We start from the raw sequence: 23,424 nt of genomic DNA, 5'->3' as shown, positions 1-23,424 counted from the left end.
CAAATAAAAATGAGGATCTGCCTGTAGTCACAGATAATTTTTACAACGAAATTACAGTATATCTCCCCGTGAACACTAAAAAGACCTATTAGCTGGTACCATGACACTGAAGAAACTAAATGAAAATAGACATTTGTTTTCAGTTCTAAGCACTTCAAAACTTCCGCTTAGGAAAGCAATACTCAAACACGGTATTTACAATGATTTCATGAATCTAGTATCCGAATTTTGTTTAAATTTGACCGAGGGTAATGTTCAAGTGCCAGAAGTAGTTAAGCAACAGGCAAAGCAACATCGTTCCATTGTACGTACATGGGCCTCTAAAAAGAACGTAATGAATTTTAAAAGGAAAAGACTTCTTCAGGCGGGCTGTAGATTTTTTACAATTTTACTGCCAATAATTGCAGGACTTATAAGCAGTTTTATCTAGTGGAAATATTAAAAACCTATAAATCGACTCCAACAGAACTCGCTCTCTCACCCGTCGAACGCTTTGAGAACAATCGGAGTAAAGTTCTTGACAATGAGAATATTAAAGATGATAAAACACTAGTGTTACCTCACTGCGCATTTCGTCGACTTTACAAGAACAGGTCCTTTTGCTCACAACCCACTGCTGCTGCTGCTGCTGCTGCTGATCACCAGACGGATTCATCTTCTCAACAGTCTGCTGCTGGAGGACACCTGAAGACGCAGGACTTGGATACGATTGTATTGAAATTCGTAACTATAATGCCCAAATAATTTCTTGAAAAAATAACACGTCTCCTACTCTATCTTTCGGAGAGTGGTGAAGATCACACTAAAATTAAGAGCAATGAGAAAGGGATTAAAATTCAAGGTAAGAGCTATAATTTACTTTATTTAATTTATGATATAGTTTCAAATTGTTAATGACTTCTATATTTTGGCGCTCATCTTCGCGACCTTATAAATACACTATAATTCCAAAACATTAATATTTGAAAAGTGAAAATTCTGAAAAAATTTAATGACAATGTATCATCATCATCATCATCATCATCAACAACACTGAGAACATTAAAAAATAAGCCTGAGGAAAAATGTTTTAAATCAATTTTGGAAAATACTTGCACACGACGAACAAGCAGGAGAAATTAGAGACGTAACGGTTCAACGTCATCATCATCCTTCTTGCCACCAACAGCCCTTCTGACACGTGGTTATATTTACTAAAAAGAGATCTTGTATTAATTGTTACGGTGGTTGTGAAAGTTGCTTATTCAAATATTTGCAAAGTAGGAAGTTTAAGTTCCCCAACCACTCTTTCCAAAGTTACTGGTGTTCACACTAAAAGTGTAAAATACTATCTACAAATTGAATCAATTACAATCTGCATAGAAATCATAAACTTCGTGCTAATCAATATCAAAAAACTAAAGCCTTTTACCCATTGCATATAATTCAAGCAGATCTCCTGACTCTAGGTGAGATTGAAAGACATCACAATACACTGCAAAAATGTATCCTACTTGCAATCTCTTTTTATAGTCGGTATACATATGCAATTCTATTGGAATCAAGGAGGGTTGTTGAATTTACTCAGGCCATTGAAAGTGTTCTCAAACCCGATTCATATAAAGAAATTCAAACGGATCGCGGTAGTGAATTTGTTAATTCCCATGTTGCAAAAATACTAGAGAAATATAGTACATTGCTCTATCATAGTCACAGTCCTATAAAGACTGCATTGGCCTAACAATTGATAAGAACTATTCGACTTTTAATTTCAAGATATTGTACATTGAAAAATACATCGGCTTTTATTCATGATCTATATAAAATCATGTTGTTTAGTAATCAACGACCTCATTGAACATTGTCCAACTCAAGCCCAACGGAAGTTCATCATTCTGATCATGATACAATTCACACCATTCTTAAAAAATCTTTTAATGAAACGATTGTCAAGAAGAAAAATAAATTCAATGTTGGTGATACTGTTCGACTTAATAGGACAACTAATGTTTTTGAAAAGGGGAATTACTTGTGGTCCACCGAACTTTTTAAAGTGGCAAAAATCCTAGACACTAAACCCATAGCTTATCGTTTGCGCGATACCAAAGATCACGGTATTCTCGCTGGATTGTTTGACGATGAACACCAAAAAGTTGAAAATAACAGTGAAATTCATCAAATTGAAGAGATATTAAAGAATCATATTAACGGGGGTAGGAAACAGTTACTTGTTCGGAGGCTAGGATACAACTCTGATTTTGATTTTTGGATCGGTGTTGAAGATATTGACAATGCCCAATGATTTCTATGTAACTTTTATGTACAATGTTTCCGATCCTCTCTACAACGACTTGAATACGACAAGTGATGTTTGGACAAAACTCTTCCCCGCCATCAAATTTGACGGTGCATATGAAGTGGCTCTTGCAGACTGTATTCTCAAAAATACCTATGACATCCTGAGAAAGGATCGTGTGTATGATATAAAAGTTATACCATTCGATTGGACACTCTTTGTCGACTATGAATGGGGTAAAACATTTGAATATAGCGAACATTCTCATGCCAAATTTGAATATATTGAATACGATTATATGAGAAATTTGTGTCTTACAATAAATAGAAATATCTCATATGGTAAGACTAATAAATTCCATTTTAATTATTCATTGGAACACGATAGGATTTACATTACCTCACCTGTTGACACTCAAATAATTATTCTCAATGATAATCTGAGAGACGTTCTTGGCTTTAAACAGAATACGATCAATGAGAAAAATGCTGGCACTGTTTACGGAATGTATCAAGTTATTTTTGCTGACTATCCACCTCGTTTTTCCTCGGAATCTTGCATTTTTCTCTATGCATCCTTTTTGGAAACATCGAGAGTCAGTAATTCAAATGTCCCCCTCCTACGTGTTCTTGAACGAAAAACAAGTCATGAACTTGTTCATCACTATAATATAAAGCATCTTCAGTATGTTCCTGTAAGCACTTCCTATTTGGTCAGTTAACACTAAAAAGTGACTTGAGCGATCCTCTGGCAATAACAAAAGGCTTAGGAGTGATTACTTGCCATTTTGAACAAATTATCGGAAACAGCGCAATGCCCTAAAATGAACAATAGAAGAATTCCATTTGTCTGCCCCGATATCGAGTGCTCTGTTGATGCTTTGAGTCCACGTCAAATAGGAAATTGATTGGACTACTACAAGGGTCGTACTACAATGTCTGGCTATGGTCTTGGTAGCTGGTTTGCTAGGCTATTTCGTTCTGCACTACATCTTGCCAGAAAATATTTTTTACCTGCTGCATCAGATTTTCCTGGCTCCACACTACAGGAGTGGGGGTCGGGCAAGAATTTCAAGGAGAGTGTCAAGGAAAATGTTAGATCTTCAGCAAGAGCCGCTGGTGAGCAACTAAAATCTCGACAAAACGAGGAGGGATTGAAAAGGATCCGTTCACTTCATTCACTCATCAGTTTACACTCAGATGGGAAGCGAAGAATATCAACAAGAATTTTGAGAAAGAAAACAAGGAAGACCAATAATCAGAAGAAGAAAAAAAAGACTGTTAGATCAAAGAAGGATTTCTTCTCTTAAGATGACTTATCTCCCCCACACGGAAGCATATCCATCAATCAGTTCCTCATTAAATCTGTTCAATGCTGAGAATGATGATGTCAGTGTCAATTATGGCTACTATGAACAATTTCTCCTCAAAAACCCTTCCCGGAAAATATGCACTTTCAGATATTTTCCTATGAGGACTGTGTCATTGACTTATCATAAACATTTATTGATTTAAATATTGCGGTGAAGAAAAAGTCAGATAATACAACTCCAACTGCCGGCGATGGTCTCTCCTACGAGAACTGTATTCTACACAACATATTCAAACAAATTAATGTATTTGTTAATTAAATATTGGTGAGCACTAGCAATAGTTTATCCAACTATTGAAGATACAAACAGTTTCTGAGAACGACGACTAAGGCGTGAAAGGAGCTGTGAGGACCATCATTGGGCACTGAATACTGGTCAGGTGTTGATACTGATGGTGATCTGACAAACACTGTGGCTTAGGACTATAATTTGACCTGACTATTATACAATGGGATATTTAATAAATCACAATGGCTACCCCCTAATGTCAAGATTGACATAAAGTTACCCCAACGGAAGTTCAACATTCTGATCATGATACAATTGACACCTTTCTTAATCAGTTTTCCAATGAATCGGCTGTCAAGAAGATGAAAAATAAATTCAATGTTGGTGATACTGTTCAAATTAATAGAACAACTAATGTTTTTGAAAAGGGGAATTACTTGTGGTCCACTTAACTTTTTAAAGTTGCAAAAATCCTTAACGATAAACCCATAACTTATCGCCAGGGTCATACCAAAGATGAAAATAGTCTCTGTGGCTTATATGTCTATGAACTACAAAAGTTAAAAATTCTTGTGAAATATATCAAATTGAAAAGACATTAAAGGCACGTACTCGCTGAGTTAAGAAACAGTTACTTGTTCGGTGGCTAGGATAAAATTCTGATTTTAATTCTTGGATCAGTTTTGAAGATACTGACGATGCCCATGGATTTATATGTGATTTCCATGTCCAACGTTTCCGATCCTCACTTCAATTTCTTGAATACGACAAGTAATTTTTGGACAAAACACACCTCTGCAATTAAATTTGACGGTGCATGTGAAGTGGCTCTTGTCCACTGTATTCTTAAAAGCACATATGACATCCTGAAAAAAGATCGTGCGTATGATATAAAAGTTATACCACTCGACTGAACTATGGACGGGTTTAAATCTGTCGACTATGAATGGGTTGAATCACTTAAATCTAGTGAATACCCACATTCGAAATTGAAAAATACATTGAATATGATAATATGGGAGATTTGTGTCGTGCAATCAATAGAAAAATATCATATGGTAGGAATGGTACATTCCATTTTAATTATTCATTGGAACATGATAGGATTTACATTACCTCACCTATTGACACTGAAATAATTATTCTCAATGATAATCTGAGCGAAGTTTTTGGCTTTAAACAGAATATGATCAATGGGAAAAATCTTGACACCGTTTACGGGATGAATCAAGTTATTTTGGCTGATTATCCACCTGGTTTTGCCTCGGACTCTTGCATATTTCTCTATGCATCCTTTGTGGAAACATCGAGAGTCGGTAATTCAAAGATTCCCGTCTTACGTGTTCTTGAAAAAAAAACATCTAATGAACTTGTTCATTACTATAATATAAAACATCTTCATTATGTTCTTTTAATTATTTCGTATAATGAGTACCGTCAGTTAACATTACGAAGATAATAGTTTGAACATCCGGCAATTAAAAAGTGCCTAGAAATAAGTCTAATTCATATTCGGCCCATTGTCAATGACACTAAAATCACCTAAAATGAAGAATAAGAGACTTTCATTTGTTTGTCCCGATACCGAGTGTTATTTTGGTGCTTTGAGTCCATGTCAAATAGGGGATGGATTGGACTGCTACAAGGGACGTACTACAACGTCTGGTTATGGTCTTGGTAGCTGGTTTGCTAGGCTATTTCGTTCTGCACTACCCCTTGCCAGATAATATCTTGTACCTGCTGCATCAAATTTTGCTGCCTCCACACTACAGGACTGGTGGTCGGGCAAGAATTTCAAGGAGAGTTTTAAGGAAAATATTAGATCTTCAGCAAAGCCGTTGGTGAGCAACTAAAATTTCGACAAAATGGAAAGGGATTGAAAAGGATGCGTTCGCGTCATTCACTCATCAGTCTCCACCCAGGTAGGAAGCAAAGGACATCAACAAGTACTTTGAGGAATAAAACAAGGAAGACCAATAAGCAGAAGAAGAAGAAGAAGAAAAGGATAGTTAGATCAAAGAAGGATTTCTTCTCTCAGTATGACTTATCTCCCCCACAAGGAATCATATCCATTAATTAGTTCCTCATTGAATCTATTTAATGCTGAAAATGTTGATGTCAGTGTCAGGTACAGCTACTATGAACACCTTCATCCCCAAAAACCACTCTCAGAATATATACAATTTCAAATATTATCCAATGAAGACTATTTCATTGATTTATCGTCAAAATTTTTTGATTTAAATGTTGTGGTGAAGAAAAAATCGGATAATATAACTCCAAATGCCGGCGACGGTCTCTCCTATGAAAACTGTATTCTACACAACCTATTCAAACAAATTAATGTATTTATTAATGGAACATTGGTGAGCACTAACAATAATCTATCCAACTATGCAAGCTACATACAATTTATGATGATGCCACCAATGACTTACAAGGAGTTGAGAGGACAATCATTAGGCTATGAATATCGATCAGGTGTTGATACTGACGGTGAGCTGCCTACTACAGTGACCCATGAGCATCATTTAGCTGGTAAATTAAATCATTAGATATTCAATATATCTATGTGGCTACCCCCCCCAATATAAAGGCTGACATAAGGCTACAGTTAGCCCCATCAAATTTCACTTTGGAAAAATGCTTTCTGAAGCATCCATTACAAATATCATTATCACTTTGACGGTTCTACATGTCCAAAAACAACAAGTTATGAGCTCTGTTGCATTGGCAGTTGAAAAGCTACGAGCCAATGGTAACAACATTAAACTTCTTGTTCCTCATACGATCACCAATCAACGTCACATTGCCACCGGCTCTCGTAGCTATAGCGATTCATCATTTATCAATGGAGAAATCCCATCAAAATTGGCTTTGGCCTTTGTGAAGAGTGGCAGTGCCGTTATATCCTGGACTGAATCCCCCAATGATTTTAATTCTTTTGATCTATCTAGTCTTTTGTGTAAAGTGAATGGTATTCCACTGTACACCCTATCATTTGACAAAAAATCCTATAGAACTCTGTACAAGTTGACCATGCAATCCCTACATCATGACTCTCAACTATTTGAAATTACAATACCCAACTTAATATCTTGAAAAAATCATGGGCTTATTGTTTTGGCTTTGTCTGGGACACAGGATATGAGTATAGTACGAACACGGAATGTACATTCAGAGTGTACATCTGCCGATGCTCTGACTGAAAGTATCACACTAATATCACTAAGTCAATTTGAAACATATTGAGAAATCACGCCAGACGGCATTGTTTTACAATACCTAGCACCATGAACCCAAACAAAATAATCAATGTATTTAGTATGGATCCATACATGTAACAGTACAAGTCCTGTTGCCTACCTTTGGACTTAATTGAAAAAACTCCATGTGCTAACAATGCCTTGATCAGTGTTAATAGCAGTCCATAAACTTGGAAGACCGGCCAGGGGCTATGAATCTTTCAAACAGGGAAGAATATTTAATTTTTTTACCATCGTGGCCTATCATATAAATTCTACACTCCATACCTCAGCAACTTTATTGAAAGCAGGGGAAAAACCATTAATCAAAATCTACGAAGAGTACAGGATTTAACGACTAAGACATGTGGGTTTCATGTACTACTCTTTTTCATGTTCAGATGTCGTGGGTACACCTACAAGCAGTGTCTCAACATCTACGTTGACTTACCTCAATTGAACGAATTGCTAGAGGAAAATATACTTACAAGTGTCTTTAATATTGATTTTAGTGCACTAATAACAAAATTTTCTAAAAAAGTTTGTGAATTAGCGTATTAATAAAAAAAAATTTTATATACTTTTTAAATATACATTTATAATATTGATATGTCTTAAACTAATCGTTCTTTTTCGACAACAACGAGTTCGGTTAGATTATCTTAATTCAAAGTGTACTGATCATTATTTAGTGAAATGTCAGTGTCACATTTTCTACAGTAGAGTGTGACTTTACTCTTGTCATATCTCTCTGTATATTCAATGATACTATTCTAATTCATTATATAGAATTCACATTTTTCAATTTGATTATTTGAAGCAATTTCACAAACAGTGTCCTAAAAGTGTAGAATCACATTCCGACACAGACAAATAAAAATCAGTGGGCTTATAATCATAACACCCAGTGTCTTCACAACGATGACGTAGAAACCATATTCTTTTATAGTTCCAACAGTTGAATTGTTGACCCGGTTTCTCCTCCCATAACAATCTAAAACCACGATGATACCAATCTCGTAGCAATAAACTAAAATCACGGTTAGGATTCTTTCCAATCATACCGGGATATGTATTCTCCCACTGATTACATTTATCATAATGACAATTGGAGCATAGGTAGCCTCTAGGATGAGAGTCGCACACCTCTTCAAGACAGGAATTACAACCTTTAATTTGTACAGCATATCCTCTATGCAATTTACACGGGGTGCATAATGTACACTTCTCATCATACTCATCAATCATTGTGCAATTCTCACATGATGATGACCAGCTGCCCAGTGTGTACATACATAACGGACATGTATGGAACATTTTGTCATGTGTTGACACTCTAACTACCACAATGAAACTGAATTAGCAACAACAAAAATTGTCTGAGATAGAGAGAGAGGAGTAAATCATCCTTGAGCACCATCTTTCTCATGAAAAAAGTCCTAAATTTCAAAACTAATGTTTAAAAGCATATCCACAATATCACTTTGAAGTGTACTGATCAATATATTAAAAAATTGTGTAAATGCATTTGAACAACGATGTAGAAGTTTCATACAATAGTCAAATGATAGAGAATCAGTTTTCTTTATATCATTAAGGAGTCCCCGAAAAAATTTTTTACGTTAAATAAACAATTCTAGAAAATCATCATCTAGAATCAAACGTTTGTCAATAAGAACTAGATTCCTCATGATTCGCTCTTTCTCGAATATATCTATTTTTTAGAGTCCTAACTCTCTCACAACCATCTTCAGACTAATCATAACTTCTTTTTGTACTCTAGAAAATATATGCTAGTCTACTATAGAAAGAAAAAAAAAATACCATTGACCTAGAAATAATTTTATTGAATATAATTACAATAATAATATTATTCACTGATGAATTTTATTCTCATCAATATATTTCGATAGGACATCTAATGCTGACCGAAGTTTATTTATATGGAGAATATTCACTTTTCCAGCAAAACATAGTTGCTCCTCCTGCTTAAACTTGCTTAAAGATATCACGTATCTCGCATAAATAATGTCCCATTCAAGACATAGTCTAGACCCAGCGGTTATTTCCACAGCTATATTAGGTACTCTCATATGACTGCTGCTGCTGCTGTTGTTTAAATAGTTTATATCCTAAAATGTACAGACATCAATAATTTTTTCTCTACTAATATCCAATCAAATAATATATTCTCTCTCTGAAATATGGTATACTAACAATAAGAAATAAAACGAAAAGTAATCATTATATCATAATCACACTACTAATCAAGTTAGTGTGACAGCCGCTCTCTCTCTGTTTGACCCCAAAAAATGAGTGTTACCTCAGAAAACCCGTCTGCTAAGGCAAGTATCGTTCATAGTAATAGGTGACTGACCCGTGGTAAGCCAATGTACCGGTTAAACTGCACGCATATCCATGCCTCAGGCTTGTGAAAGTCAAATTACGCAATCACTACTCGTATCTATTAATGCTTTACTACTCACTTGGCCACTGACACCACTAATATCATCACACTAAGCAACAAATATAAAAGAATATCATGTATTATACTTTCCCTCCAGGAACATCATATAAAAAAAAACCAACAATAAATAAATCAATCAATCAAAATTCATATTCAGCAAAAAGCAGTTCCGTAATGGTTTTCCAAATATATTATGGTCTCCAATATTCTTAATATCACTTGTTAACTATTCTATTTCCGTGTACCTCTATAAAAAACAGAAACACATGAACGGGAAGAGATACATCTAGGTAAATAGAAGTCAACACTCCCCTTGTATCATGAGAATGAACAGTAGACCTAATGGACAACAAAGTACCACAGCAACGAGACAAAAAGCCGGCAAAAATTTTAAATTTGGGTAAATTTCTCAAACAGACTTACGTAGAGATATTCCGACTAAATTCCTTACTGCATGATTTTATAGAACTCTTACTGGTTTTAGGATGGAAGAAAAAGTAGAGAGCTAAATGCTCGAACAATAAAGAATATACGAGCATATTAAAGACAAAGAAAAATGGCGAAAGACAGAATGAGGAAAGCAACGTTGGATTTTCTTCATTATACCTAGATTTCTTGCCAGGATTTTGCTAGTTAAAGTTACATGTTGCTTAAAAGATAGAGTTTCATCTATTACCATACCAAGGTATTTCAAAGACGCAGTCTGTTTTATAACACCATTGGACATGTCTAATGTCGATTATTTTCGCAAGAAAATAATAAAGCTAGACTTAGCCATGTTGATCCTTAGTTTATTTACCCTCAGCCGCGCTACACTTCTATTGACTGATTCCTTCATGGAAATCTGCAGCAGCTCCACTGTCTTAGCTGTGCTAATGGCTGTTGTGCCACCAGCAAAAAGTAAAACTGTTTGATTAGTCGATTTTCCCGTTAGTTCATTTATTCTATAGCAAAAATTTTTTCAAAAATTTTGTTGATTATTAATAAATATCAAGAATAATAATGGGCCAAGAACTGACCCTTGTGGAGCCCCTGTTTCAATACGTTTTTTCCTGAAGAAGAATCTCTTAGTTGAACATACTAATATTGATTATCTAAAAAACTTCTTAAAAACTTTAAAGAGTTTCCCCTTAAGCGATACACCGCACACTTCTTAAGTAGAAGTTCATGATCCCCAGAGTAGAAAACTTTCATGAGATCTAAAAATACAGCACCTACTTTAAAACCTTTATCTAATACATCATTAATAATAGTTGTCAAATAAATCATCGCTTGTTCCGTTGTCGTTTTTCTACGGAACCCAAATTAGGTCTTTACAAGTAACTTATGATTTTACAAGAAAATCATCGTTCTAATGCTAAAACACTTCTCTAAAACACGGAAAATGATGGGTAAAAAAAATATTGGTTTATAGTTTCCTGGGTCATTTTGAATACCATCCGTATGAATTGGGATTACACGAGCAGCTTTAGAACAATCTGCGAATTCTCCTTGACGAAAACGCTTTTAATTAAACCACATAAAACAGATATAACAGGAAAAATACATTTAAGTGTTTTAAAGCAATGTGATTGCTACCAGATGAATTACAACCCAACCCATAAATATTTTGTTTTAATTTCAGCAACAGCATACAAGTATAAGTAAGGACACCCTCAGTAAGGACACGAACGTTGGATCGCCACAATCAGGTACAACTGATATAGCTATATTCAAACCAATAGTCAAAAAATCATTACATATATCATTTAACATTACATATATCAAAACTCCTCTGAAATTCATTACATATATCATTCTCAAACTTCAAACTCCCTCCCGCTGCACTAATTAATCCATCAGGTACACTATTTGTTTTTAATCCAATCACTTCTTTTATTAGTTCCAATGTTTTCTTAGGGTATCCTTCGACCTCCTTAAACTTTTTCTCAAAATATTTATTTTTTCATTTCTTAAAATTGTATTCAACCTTTTTCAAAAAAAAATTATATAATTGCTTATTTTCTAGTGTCGAGTTAATTATTTGAGCTCCAAACAATTTATCTCTTACATTTGTTTGCTTCAAAATCACAGGACTAATTCAAGATTTTTACTTGACTATTTTCTATTGAACGGTTTCAATGTGACTACTTGACCAGTGGCGTCGTTTGGGGATGGCAAGGGGGGACAGTTGCCCCCCCTCCAATAAATTGGAAAAAAGATATTATATAGCCCATACACCTTGACCCTCTGGATGTGGAACTTTTTTGCTGCCTCAATAAAAATGCTGGAGCTACGCCCCTGTACTTGACTTTTCAAACTCTAAAACTTTTCATAAAATAAAACAAACCTCGATTTGCGCCCTGAACTTTGCCTGGAAACTCATACCAATCTACCTTTTCTATATCATTTTTAAGTTTTACTATCGCATTTTGGTTGATCACTGTAATCCTTGATTTTTTGCCTTTAACCTCCTTCGTTGCAGTTCTAAAGCTAGCTGCAACTCCAAAGTGGTCGGATACATCGTTGATAAGGACCCTGGGAAGCCTCGTGGGCACATTAGAAAGGATATTATCCAGAAGCTTAGCTGATATTCCCATAATTCTTGTAGGGATATTTATACAAGGATGAAACCCATTCGACAGACTTCTATTAATAAATTCAGTGCTAGCAGATGACTGATCTATAGAGTCAATATTAAAGTCCCCCTTTAATAAAATACGGCATAGACTTAATCTGGAGTTCCATTAATTGTTCTCCAAATAGGTCCATAAAGTCATGGAGCAGGCTCTATGGAGTTCTATATATTACAACAATACAAAAGTTCAAATTCTCTCTAGTAACATACAGAACAAAACACTCGCAACCTTTCTCTCTTTACACTATAAGATCTTCTCTTAATGAAGCCTTATACTTAGCCTGAACATAAGCTGCTAGGCCTCCGTGTTGGTAGCAATCTCGATTCCTTATATATAAATTGTAACCTGGGATATCTAGTAATTACGAGTAATTATCTTTTAACCACGTTTCAGTTAAAGCGAACATCTAAAAGACATTAGTATTTATTAGTTTCGATAAGAAATTATACACAGAATTCAGTCCCTGACAATTCAAATAAAAAAATTAAGGCCAAAGTGGCCCTTATGTGGCCAAGTGGCCAATACAAGGGTAGTGTGTCCACCTTAAAAACATACCTTCATGATTCATTTGTGAAAATCTCTGTAGCATTAATATATAATTTTATATATATCATTGTATTAAGCTGGCTGGAAAAATCAACCCTTCGACATTCAACCTGCATGACATTGCCATTAGAGAGAGGGCTCATCCATTCGAATGAACCCTCTCTCGATGTGGGACCATTGGTTCCATACGATCATCCTTGGGAAAGAAAAAAACAAAGAAAGAAGCACGTATCTATTACTTTTCTTCAGGCGAAAAATACAAAATTCCGCATTTCGTAGATAGGAGCTTCATATCTTTACCGTAGGATTTTTTTTTTATGTTGGATCTGATGGTATAATTTTATTAAGATCGCTTGAACTTTTGGGGGTGTTTTTTTTCTTTTTACGAAAATCCGGAAAATCTTCGCAGGCTTGTAGGTTTTAATCAGTAATTTTAAACTTAATTAATTTGATAAATCTGGAGTCAGTATAAAAAGTCATTTTTATTATGTTATCAAAATTCCATTTTTTAGAGTTTCGATTACTATTGGGCCGAGTCACCTATTGCTTAAAGGCAGTTATCACGAACTAAAAATCATAGGCAGTTATCGGAAAATAAAATCATCGTCCAGCTTATGACGGAAATTTTACAGCTGTTGTACCAATTGTGGTTTGTTGCAACTGGTCAAAATGGCACCATGAAGAGCAAAAAACAGAAGGGGGGGGGGGTATTTCTTCGAATTATAATTTTCAAAAGTAAAGGAAATAAAATTAATATTCGTTTATTGGTTTGGCAATTCAACATATTGCTTCAACACGCTAAATAGCCTACTTGAAAAATTTTAAAGTGGAAAGTTCTTAAAAGTTTGATTTAGGAACCAAATTAGAAAGCTTTGGTTGAAAAAGTTTCCTTTTGGAATAACACTGTGATTTCAGATAGGTTATGTTTTTTTTAGATTTCTTTTATTTATTCAGAGTTATTTTGTGTTTGTTTTAAGCTTGAATTATTGCATGATTTGGTTTCTATTCATTTTTGGTTTAAATATTGCTCTTTACTTTTATTTAAACTTTTTTTTGGAAACGATTTTGAAACGATTAGCAATAACAATAAAGACTTTTTACTTACAGTTACATGGGGTTTCCATGGTCACACTGACGGTAGAACTTCTGTAATTCGTTGTTTCATTGATCAAGCTAGTTGTAAAAGCAGAAGTCGCTGTAAATTTTGTTGTCCCATCAATATCCACTGTTGATTCAGTACTGCTGGGACTTAAATATAAAGTGGTTTCTGGCAAAAAGTTTGTAGTTTTTTCAAGTGAAGATGTTTGAAGACTTGTTGTGCGTTCTAAGGTTACCGACGTTACAGTAAAATATGTTGTTGTCTCTGTGTTAGACTCAATAGTAGTATGGTTTGAGCCTGAAGTTGCACTTGTTATACCATTAGTTCTTGATAAAGTGCTTAAATTATTAGCATCGGTAGTAGTTTTTAGAGTGTCTGGACTGGATGTTATATTGGGGCTGGTTTGGGCCAGAGATGTAGAGGTCACATTTGTATAACCAATATCTGTAATACCGGTTAGATCTGTCTCTGATGTGACTGTGTCTGTGGTATATGTAGGAGTAACCGCATCTGTAGAGATATGGGTATTACGACTCGTAGAATCTGTGAAAGGATTTAGCGTTGTTGCAGTTGTCCAAAAATCATCAGTATTTACGGTGCCATCATGTGTTGTTTGTAAATCAATAGTGGATTTTTCTGTGCTTGTTTTCAAAGTGGAACTATTACCAGTTGTCTTTGTTGATGGGTATATAGTACTCTCAGAGATGTCTGTATTATTATATTCTGTTGACATAGAAGTCATAGAGGAGCTGCTTTCAGAAGGATGTGTAGTGACCATATTTGTATTCTCTGTGTTTGTATTATCTGTCATACCTGTAAGATTAATAGTTGACATGGATGTGCTAAAGAGAGTTGCCGAAGTAGTAGGAATTCGTGTAGGGTTACTTCCAGTGCTAGTGAAAGCATTTGGCGTTGTTTGTAAGCTAGTAGGGGATTGCTCAGTACTTCTAGTAGAAGATAGAGGGAGTAGTGAAGACGTAGTTGAATGGGATGTTTGACTTAATGTTGTTGATCTGATAGTGTACGTTGCTGTTGTAATGCTTGTTTTAACTGACGTTGCTGTCGACGGAGAGGTAGGGGTGGAATTGTCTTCTATAGTTGAACTGAACAGCGTCGATCCGAGTGACGATGTAAAAGCATGAGTTGCAGTAGTGCTGCTCACTAATGTTGTTGGTTCGATATCAGTGAGAAAGTTAGCCTTTATGCGCGAAATCGCTGATTGCTGTTGCTTGGATGAGTCAAAGGTTGTTGAGATGCACAACTAAAAAGAAGACAAAAAAATGGTTACATTATAGGACCCAAGAAACAAGATATACTCCTGAAATAACAGTGCAAGAGACATGCGATTTCTTATATGGGCATAAATATTGCACTCTGTTTCAGAATAGGCCTATGTCTATAGTAGGGACCTATCAGGAGGTCCCACGAGTCACCCCTGCTGCCATCTACAATTTAGTTTAACGTTGACAGGACACAATTTATGGTTTTTGTCACTGAGAATGAAAAAAACGGGATTTTTCTCACTTGAAAAACAGGATTTTTCTCACTTTTATGGATGTTTCTTGGACGGTTATGAGTGTTAGTCAATTTATTTGTTGTTTTTCATGGATATCAACAGCAATTTCTGTCTGTTTTTATTGTTTTTGTCACTGAGAATGAAAAAAAGGATTTTCTCACTTTGATGGATGTTTCATGGATGGTTATGAGTGTTAGTCAATTTATTTGTTGTTTTTCATGGATGTTAACTGCAATTTATGTCTGTTTTATGGTTTTTGTCACTGAGAATGAAAAAACAGGATTTTTATCACTTTGGTGGATGTTTCTTGGACGCTTATTTGTGTTAGTTAATTCATTTATGGTTTTTTTTGTATGTCAATAGGAATGTATGTCTGTTTTTATGGTTTTTGCCACTGGGAATGAAACAACTGGATTTTTTCTCACTTTGATGTATTTTCAAGGTCGATTTAATTGTTGTTTCCAAGTATATTGTCTCTGGGGCGAAGTTTGCGCATGCGCATTAACGCTAGGGAGAATGTTTTGATCTAGGAATAGGAAACAGGAAGTACATTCCTCTTTCTAAACCATTTAGAGAGTCACGTAAATCCTCTATAATTCAAACAGAGGGCTGGTTAAAAATGGTTTACCCCCATCCCTCGCAAATCTCCCTTGAGATTTCATATATAACGGATCTGCGTTGTGATTAAATTATCATATAGTTTCAAGACACAATGGATAGAAAACCTGAAATTATTGATGAGTTAGAAGCATTGGCGACATCGATTTACAATGTGAGTACACTTTCATTCTTTATTTTCAAATAAAATTATTTTCCTTGGTCACCCTCCAGTATATTCAGGTAAATCCCCCCCCCAACCACTCTAATACAAACTCCACTATGCTATCTTTATACTCGCTAGAAAACGTAAAATCTGTTCTTTTTTACCACCTAAACCTACCCCCCCCCCGCAAAACCCCTCCTATGTTTATGACTTTAATTCTTGCAATAGAAATAATTCTCTTTTTTCGATAAAATTCTTGCTTTCTCTATTTCTATCTAAGTGACAGTCAACTTTATGTCAACCCCTTAGCCATTAAGCCGTCACTAACTTGACAAAACATTTCCGCAAGGTTATAATTGGCTGTCAACCTACAATTGCACTTCCTGCATGTTTAAGATAGCACTCAAGCCAAAGAGATGTTCAACAGATCCAAAAGGATTGTTTTTCCCGTCAAAATAAAACAGTTTCAAGCAAAATGAGATTGCAATAATTAAGCACGGCCTACACAACCTGTATGGAAGAATGAAATGCTTTCTAGAAAAAATAATTGCTAACAATAATTTTTAGGACATTATGTAAAAAAGGAGGAGGGGCTAAGCCTCAATTCTATCACCATCATTATAATGTGAAAACAAACTGTTTCTGCACATGAAAAGTAAGGGGCTGGGATTTCTAAGAAAAAGAAAACATAGCATTATTATGTGTAAATTGAATACCATTTACGTCTAAGATCGTAAATGTAGGCCTATAAGCTACTGGTTTAACAATCTCTTTCTATTTTAAAGCCTACAGACGGGAACATTTAAAAAAAATTCCTCAGCCAGGTAAAAATAGGAGCATTTCTACCAAATTCTAACTTTTGCTTTGCTTTTGGGTTAGGGGGCGGACGCTTCTTAGTGATAAATGTTTATTACACAAAATTATGGCTAGGGGGATGGGGGTACTAATTTTCCTTCTGTAAAAAAAGGGGGAAATTATTTCGATACTAACTTTTTCTCTTCTTTAAGGCAAATTTTGAAGAATGTATTGCGGCCCCTCCACCTAAGAGAGCAAGGGGTAATGATGCGACCCCTGCGAAGGTGACAGTTATGCAATATGGTCGCTGGCCGATACCTCCCAAACAAGTATTGCCTGCCCAAGCCGCAGCCCAATCTGCGCAGGAATGTGACATCGCTTGCCCATCCGCTCTCCTTGAACCTTTAATAGCTGTCCTACCAATGCTAGGTCAGTAGGTTACTCTCCAGTATGCTTTGCCAGTTCCATTCGGTACCCAACTATAGCCGGGATTTGAAAATTTAAGTATTTTTGCCTCTTTTTTCTACATATTTCTTACATCTTTTTAGGCCTTTTCTTTTCGTTTTTTTTCGACACTTTAAAATTGTTTTAGAGATTTTCAAAGATATTTTTTTCGATAAAGATTTTTTCTCCCTCACTCAATTTGAAAGAAAGAGATTATAACATTTGTCTCTTACACATATGGATTCTAATTTGCGTAATATTGTTGACAACTTTCAATTACAACTTGCCAAGATTTTGTTGTTTTTTTTCCAAAGCAAATATGGGCTATTAATATGAAATGTTTTGGGGGGGGGTGATTGTTTGAACAAAATCAAAACCTAATATGTCATGTTTTAGATTGTAAATATCATATATTAAGTTGGAACTTTCAGAATATATTGAGTAGTGCATTAATCCAATGCTACTGCTGTTAAGTGTGTTTTCAAGCATATATGTAAATAATAATCCAATTTTAAAAATTGGGTGATTTAGACACATTGAAAATAAGCTATTTTACATATATATTTTACATAATGAAAATAAGATTGCATTGGTTTCATATTCGTTGTCCCCCTCCTCGTCAGTTGGAGAAGGGGAAGACGCGCCTGTGGAGTTTCACGACAATGAAACATCTTCTATCAGTGACTGGCATGGTAATTCTATAGAAATACCCTTTAATATTGATGACTTTTTAACTAATTATTTCAATGTAGAACCTAGCACAGTTGAGCAGGGTAATGTAGGTAATTCAGATTCGGACTTAGCATTTCAAAGTCCAAATACTATGCAACTTTTGAACGATTATGTCGGTAAATTAACGGAAATCCTTCACCCAAAGATTACAGGAACATAGTTCCAGTTGAAACAAATGAAACAGCTTCGATAAGTTCCCATAGTCCTATTATTGAACCATGTGGGGGAGGGGGTGTTGATAATAATATACAATAGGAGGTGGGGGGGGGGGAAGGGATGTTCATAATATACAAGAGGAGGGGGAGGGTAATATTCAGTTTACGACATTTCCCGAATTTCAACTGTCAAACTCAATTTTAAATACAATAGTTGTCTACACTGCAACCTTTGGAGATCCATTTAATTCGCTTTTGTGTGGTAATTTTGTGTTTGACCCAGTAGAAATTGTGCATGAATATGTAGATAGAATTCGTGCACTGCTGGAGAACCAAATTCAGTTGTGGGGAGGGAGGAGGGATTCAATTAAGGTTTCTATTGTTTTAAAGGTGTTTTATTTAAATGAGGGAAAAAGTGAAGTTTACCACCATTATCTACACACCGAGATGCGCGTGATCTATCCAAATTTAGAGAATTTTGAGGGTGGTTTTTCCGAGTAGATATGTCATATTATTTCGCATCTTGATAATTATAACCAAAATGGGAGCGGGTCGGTAGTTTCTTATGCCTAAAATTTATGCTTTAATACCTGTAAATTTAAGAAAGATTTTATTGTAAGAGGGGGGGCAGATGGGTATAATAGGGATAGAGTTTTAAAATATAATCCAGATTAAGTAGGTTGTTGTGGTGTCCAGCGGATCTGTTTTGAAACAGATTAAAAAGGTTTCAAGTACGCTTTCCTCATATCAGCATTTCAGCCTCTAGCAGATGACGTATCCAAGACAAATTTAGATTTCTGGGCTGTACATACGAAAGAGTGTTCCAATTTTCCCTATGTAGATTTCACTTGTTTAGAGGAAAAATATCTAATAACGCTAAGATCCATTGATATTTTTGAAAGGGTCAATGCTCATTTAAATATCTGCGTTACTGTGGTTCAGTATGAAACTGAATTTGAAGATGGGGGTCGTTCAAAAACGAAGGGGGTGATGTTCCCAGTAAGAGGTCCGTCAATTGAATTGGTCAAACACTGGATTTGGCTGTTGTACACACCACCATCTAGTGACCTAGCCAATTCAATTGGCCATTTCAATCCAATTAAAGACATTAGTAGAGTTCTGGGGAAGGGTAAGACAAGGCGGGTATGTTTCTAGTGGCCGATATGCCTGTTTCGATTTTGGAGAAAAGTAAAGATGCAAAATCATATGAAGCACTGTTTACGGCATGGATATCAGTCAGTGGAAACGGTTTCAGGGGATAGGGCCATTTTACGCTTTAAAAATTTTCAAAACACCCTCCTCCAGAGCAATAAAATCTCGTTGGACTGTGAAGTGAAGCTGGTGGAAGTGAACAATCCTCGATTTCCAAACCGAATCAAAGAACATCAAGCTATTGCAGTTTCCTACGCCCACGCACAAAAAGACAATTCTAACACTATGCAGTTGTTAGAAATAGTAGAAACATTGGATTAGGGAGAGTGCTTGATCAGGGCACTGACTAAATTAATTGGCACAGCTAATGGCGCTATTTCTTGTTTAATAAATATGCATTACCATGTGGGTCGGTCTGCAGAGGATCGTCTTGAGATTAAAAATCAAAAAATATGTTGGGTTTGTAAGGGGGAGTTTGAAGATAAGGATAAGGGGACTAAAGGGAAAAGAGGGGGAAGGGGAAAGTCAGAGACCATGATCACTTGTGGCAGGAAATATCCTCGGGGGGTAGTAATTTTAGAGGGGTAGCGCATCAATCGTGGTACATAAATGTTAGCCAGCAGTTTTTTATCCCAGTTTTTAATCACAATTCAAATTATGATTTAAAATATATTTTACTGGCACTGGCACATATGTACAGGGAGGGAGGGGTAGTAGATAGTTCATGGGTAAATAATTCATTTACCTATAACTTCATTCCCAAATCAGCCGAGAAGTTGGTGCTTCTCGAGCTGAAATGGCAGGTAGTAAATAATGGGCATACGTGTTGGAATAAAATCAGATTTTTAGATTCCTTTAGTTTTTTCCCCAAGGCATTGAGTCAATTGATTCAAGTGCAGAAAAGCGACAATTTTGATAGTTTTCCTTTGCTTAAACAGCACTTTCCATACAGGGAAATGTATGACCTATTGACCTGTAAGGCTGTATACGCATACAAATATTACTCTGCTGGCGCTAGCTTAAGCAAGGTGAAAATGCTTTCAATTGAAGCTTTTTATAATTCAATCACCAACAGGGAATGCACTGCTGAGGACTATGAATTTGCCCCGAAGGCGTGGGGTAAGGGGGCTTGTAAAAATGGTTGGGATTATTGTAGACTGTACTTGTCCAGTGACGTTTTAACTCTGTTGGACCTAGTCTGCAAGAACACAGACCAAATCTATTCAGAGTTCGGACTAGATATAGGCTATTATTTTTCCACACTACATTTGGTGATGGACTTGATTTTAAAAATTAGTAGGGAGGAAATAGGCTTAATCACCGACTTGGATCAACAACTTTTTGTAGAAAGATCAATGAGGGGAGGGTGTATTTTTCATGGGGATCGCGTCTTGACAACCGATCCGAGTGGACAAATTAGCATCGGTGCAAAGTCAAATGCATTGTTCTTGGACATGAACTCATTGTACCCCTCGGCAATGTATCACTACTCTTTGCCGTGTGGTAACTATCAATAGCTTGAGAATCCTTGTGAGTTCCCCGAAATTACCACCGCCGAGGACAATGGGCCACAAGGATGGTTCTTTGAAATTGACGGGCATATTCCACTGGCGCTTCACGATTCAGTCAGAGATTTTGCTTTTCCCTGTATTAATCAACGTGTGACCAGGGACTCACTGAGCCCCTAAAATCGATCATTGGTTGAGGATATGGGGATGCACTGGAGCCCCTCTAAGTAATAACTGATTACTTATTGGGACCCTGAGGAGAAAATCGTTGTTGACCATGTGCTTTTGCACTGGATGGTGATCAGTGGTTTAAAGATTACCAACATATATAGGGTCGTGCCATTCTATCAGAAACCCTACTTAAAGACGTTTATCAACACTTTTGTTGATAAAAGCTCTCGGGCAAACTCCAAAGTAGAGAAGGAAATGTACAAACTCATTCTAAATTCAGCTTTTGGCAAAATGTGTGAAAGCGTATGCAAAAGATCTCGCTGCGACGTCGTAACTGACCCTCTAGAGTGTGCACGAATTATTACCGACCCCAATTTTACATCGTTCACGAGCATAGATGCTGGCATGGTTCTTTTACACAGGAAAAAGCGAAATGTGGTACTGAACAAGAATATAGCAGGAGGTAGTTCAGTACTTGAAATTTCCAAAAAGCTCATGTTGTCGTTTTTTTAAAATGTGTGAAATGTGCAAAGGCCACGGGAGGGGGAGGTTCAAGTTTACAATTGGGACACAGAGTATCTGGTACTAAAAGTATAAACCGTGGATGTGTTTGGTGATTTATAAAATAGGGAGCACCTCAGCTTACTGATGAATTTCAAAAACCGTAACTTATCCCTTCGTCACAAGGTGGTGAAATGTCAAGCCCCCAAAAGATTATTATTTTTAAAATCAGCGACGTGGAGTGATTTTATATCCAAGGGGGTGTTCCCGGGTCCTAAAGTTTATTGCGTAGAAACTCATCACGGGGATGTAAAGCAGGCATGTAAAGGGCTGCCTACACATTTCGTAAAGAGCAATTTCAACATGAGCGTGTACAGAGACTGTGTAGAAAGTATCCTAGTGCCGAGAGCACAAGTGCTTGCAATTCGCTCTCTACAGTACAAAAATTATACTGTAAGAGTGGAAAAAAATACAATGTCGTGTATATCCGACGAAGTCTATGTATTCGAGAATGGTGTAAGTGTGCTACCTCATGGCCATTACCTTATTTCAAACCGGGTTGAATGTATAGACTATCGCAATAAACTTGGTCTGGATAAATTAGCCTGAATTTGACTCTAACCCAACCTAACCACTAACCTTTCATAAATTAACTAACCCAACTCTTTCATAAATTAACTAACCTAACCCAATCTCACCATAGTCCAACCACTGACCCAACCTAACCTGTAGCAGCAGCAGTGACGACAACTATTGTGTACAGTTTTTTCCACATCGCCCCCGTGGCTCCCGGGGGGTGAGGGGGTCCCACCCCCGGCCACCCCCGCCGCTCCCGGGGTGTGGATATGTTGGGGGGGGGGGGGGGTCCCGCCTGCAGCCCACCTTTGGCACCGACGCCCCAGCGGGGGGGGTCCCCCTTTTAAATTCATAATGTTCAACTGTGCTATATTTTTTAAAGTTCATGTTCCAAGTGTTTTTTTTTTTTGTTTTTTTTCATGTGTTGTACAAATAGTGTAAGTGCTAATGTACAAAAGTGATGCTGGAAAAAAAGTGTTTTAAGACAATAAGTGTTGTTGTTGTTGTTGTTGTTGTTCATGTTTGAACAGAAGTGTTTTTTTTTATAATAAATGTTGTACATAAAGTGTCATTTTAATCGTTGTTCATGTTGAACAAATAGAGTTTTCATGTTGAACCAGTGTCATTTTTTTTTTTTCTTGTTGAACAAGGGTCATTCTTATGTTGTTGCTCATGTTGAACAAATAGAGTTTTCATGTCAAATAAATGACCATCGCAATATTGTTTTTGTTGTTCTTGTTAGTAGAGAGGGGGGTACCAGTCCCACGACTCACCCCTGTTGCCACTTACAACTTAATTACATAATTTATTCAAGGATTATCGATCTGTTGTTGTTTGGCCACGTGTAATGACATGAGGGGTGATTTACATAATCGCTCAAGGAATTATTGATTTATGAAAGGGGAATTAATTTGTTGTTTCTAAGAGGAATTATTGATTCACGAAAGGGGAATTAATTTGTTGTTTCTAAGGGGAATTATTCATTCACGAAAGAGGAAATAATTTGTTGTTTCTAAGGGCAATTATAGATCAAGAAAGGGGAATTAATTTGTCTGATTTTGTTTTGGCCAAGTGCACGCTCGGGGCGAATGTTAAGATCCAGGAATAGGAAACAGGATCAAGGGTTTCCTTCTCAGCCAATCAGAGACTCGGATACATCTCCTTCTAGACCAATCAGAGGGCTGGTTACATATTAGCGGCGGAGGTTTGCAGAGAATATGAGGAAAGGATTTTTGCTATAGTTTCTATTAGTCTGAGAATA

At 36.3% G+C, this 23,424-nt stretch overlaps 1 protein-coding gene across 1 annotated transcript in view; it reads right to left on the bottom strand.

Annotated features, from left to right (window-relative positions):
• Positions 1-4,585: 4,585 nt before the first annotated feature.
• LOC148948625 (uncharacterized) overlaps positions 4,586-23,424 on the bottom strand; it is a 74,836-nt gene continuing 55,997 nt past the window's right edge. Inside the window, exons 2-5 of the mRNA XM_089094979.1 lie at positions 13,857-15,111; positions 11,963-12,249; positions 9,607-9,636; positions 4,586-4,741 (exon numbers count right to left, since the gene is read on the bottom strand). Of these exons, the coding sequence (XP_088951105.1) occupies positions 4,586-4,741; positions 9,607-9,636; positions 11,963-12,249; positions 13,857-15,111 (1,728 nt within the window). The remainder of the gene's footprint in view (positions 4,742-9,606; positions 9,637-11,962; positions 12,250-13,856; positions 15,112-23,424) is intronic.

Source organism: Artemia sp. Qi Xiang Cuo, chromosome 9 (assembly GCF_049724085.1).
Source record: "Artemia sp. Qi Xiang Cuo chromosome 9, ASM4972408v1, whole genome shotgun sequence".
NCBI lineage: Eukaryota > Metazoa > Arthropoda > Branchiopoda > Anostraca > Artemiidae > Artemia > Artemia sp. Qi Xiang Cuo.
The sequence above is the reverse complement of the archived record's forward strand: the minus strand, read 5'-3'. Positions and strand labels throughout refer to the sequence as shown.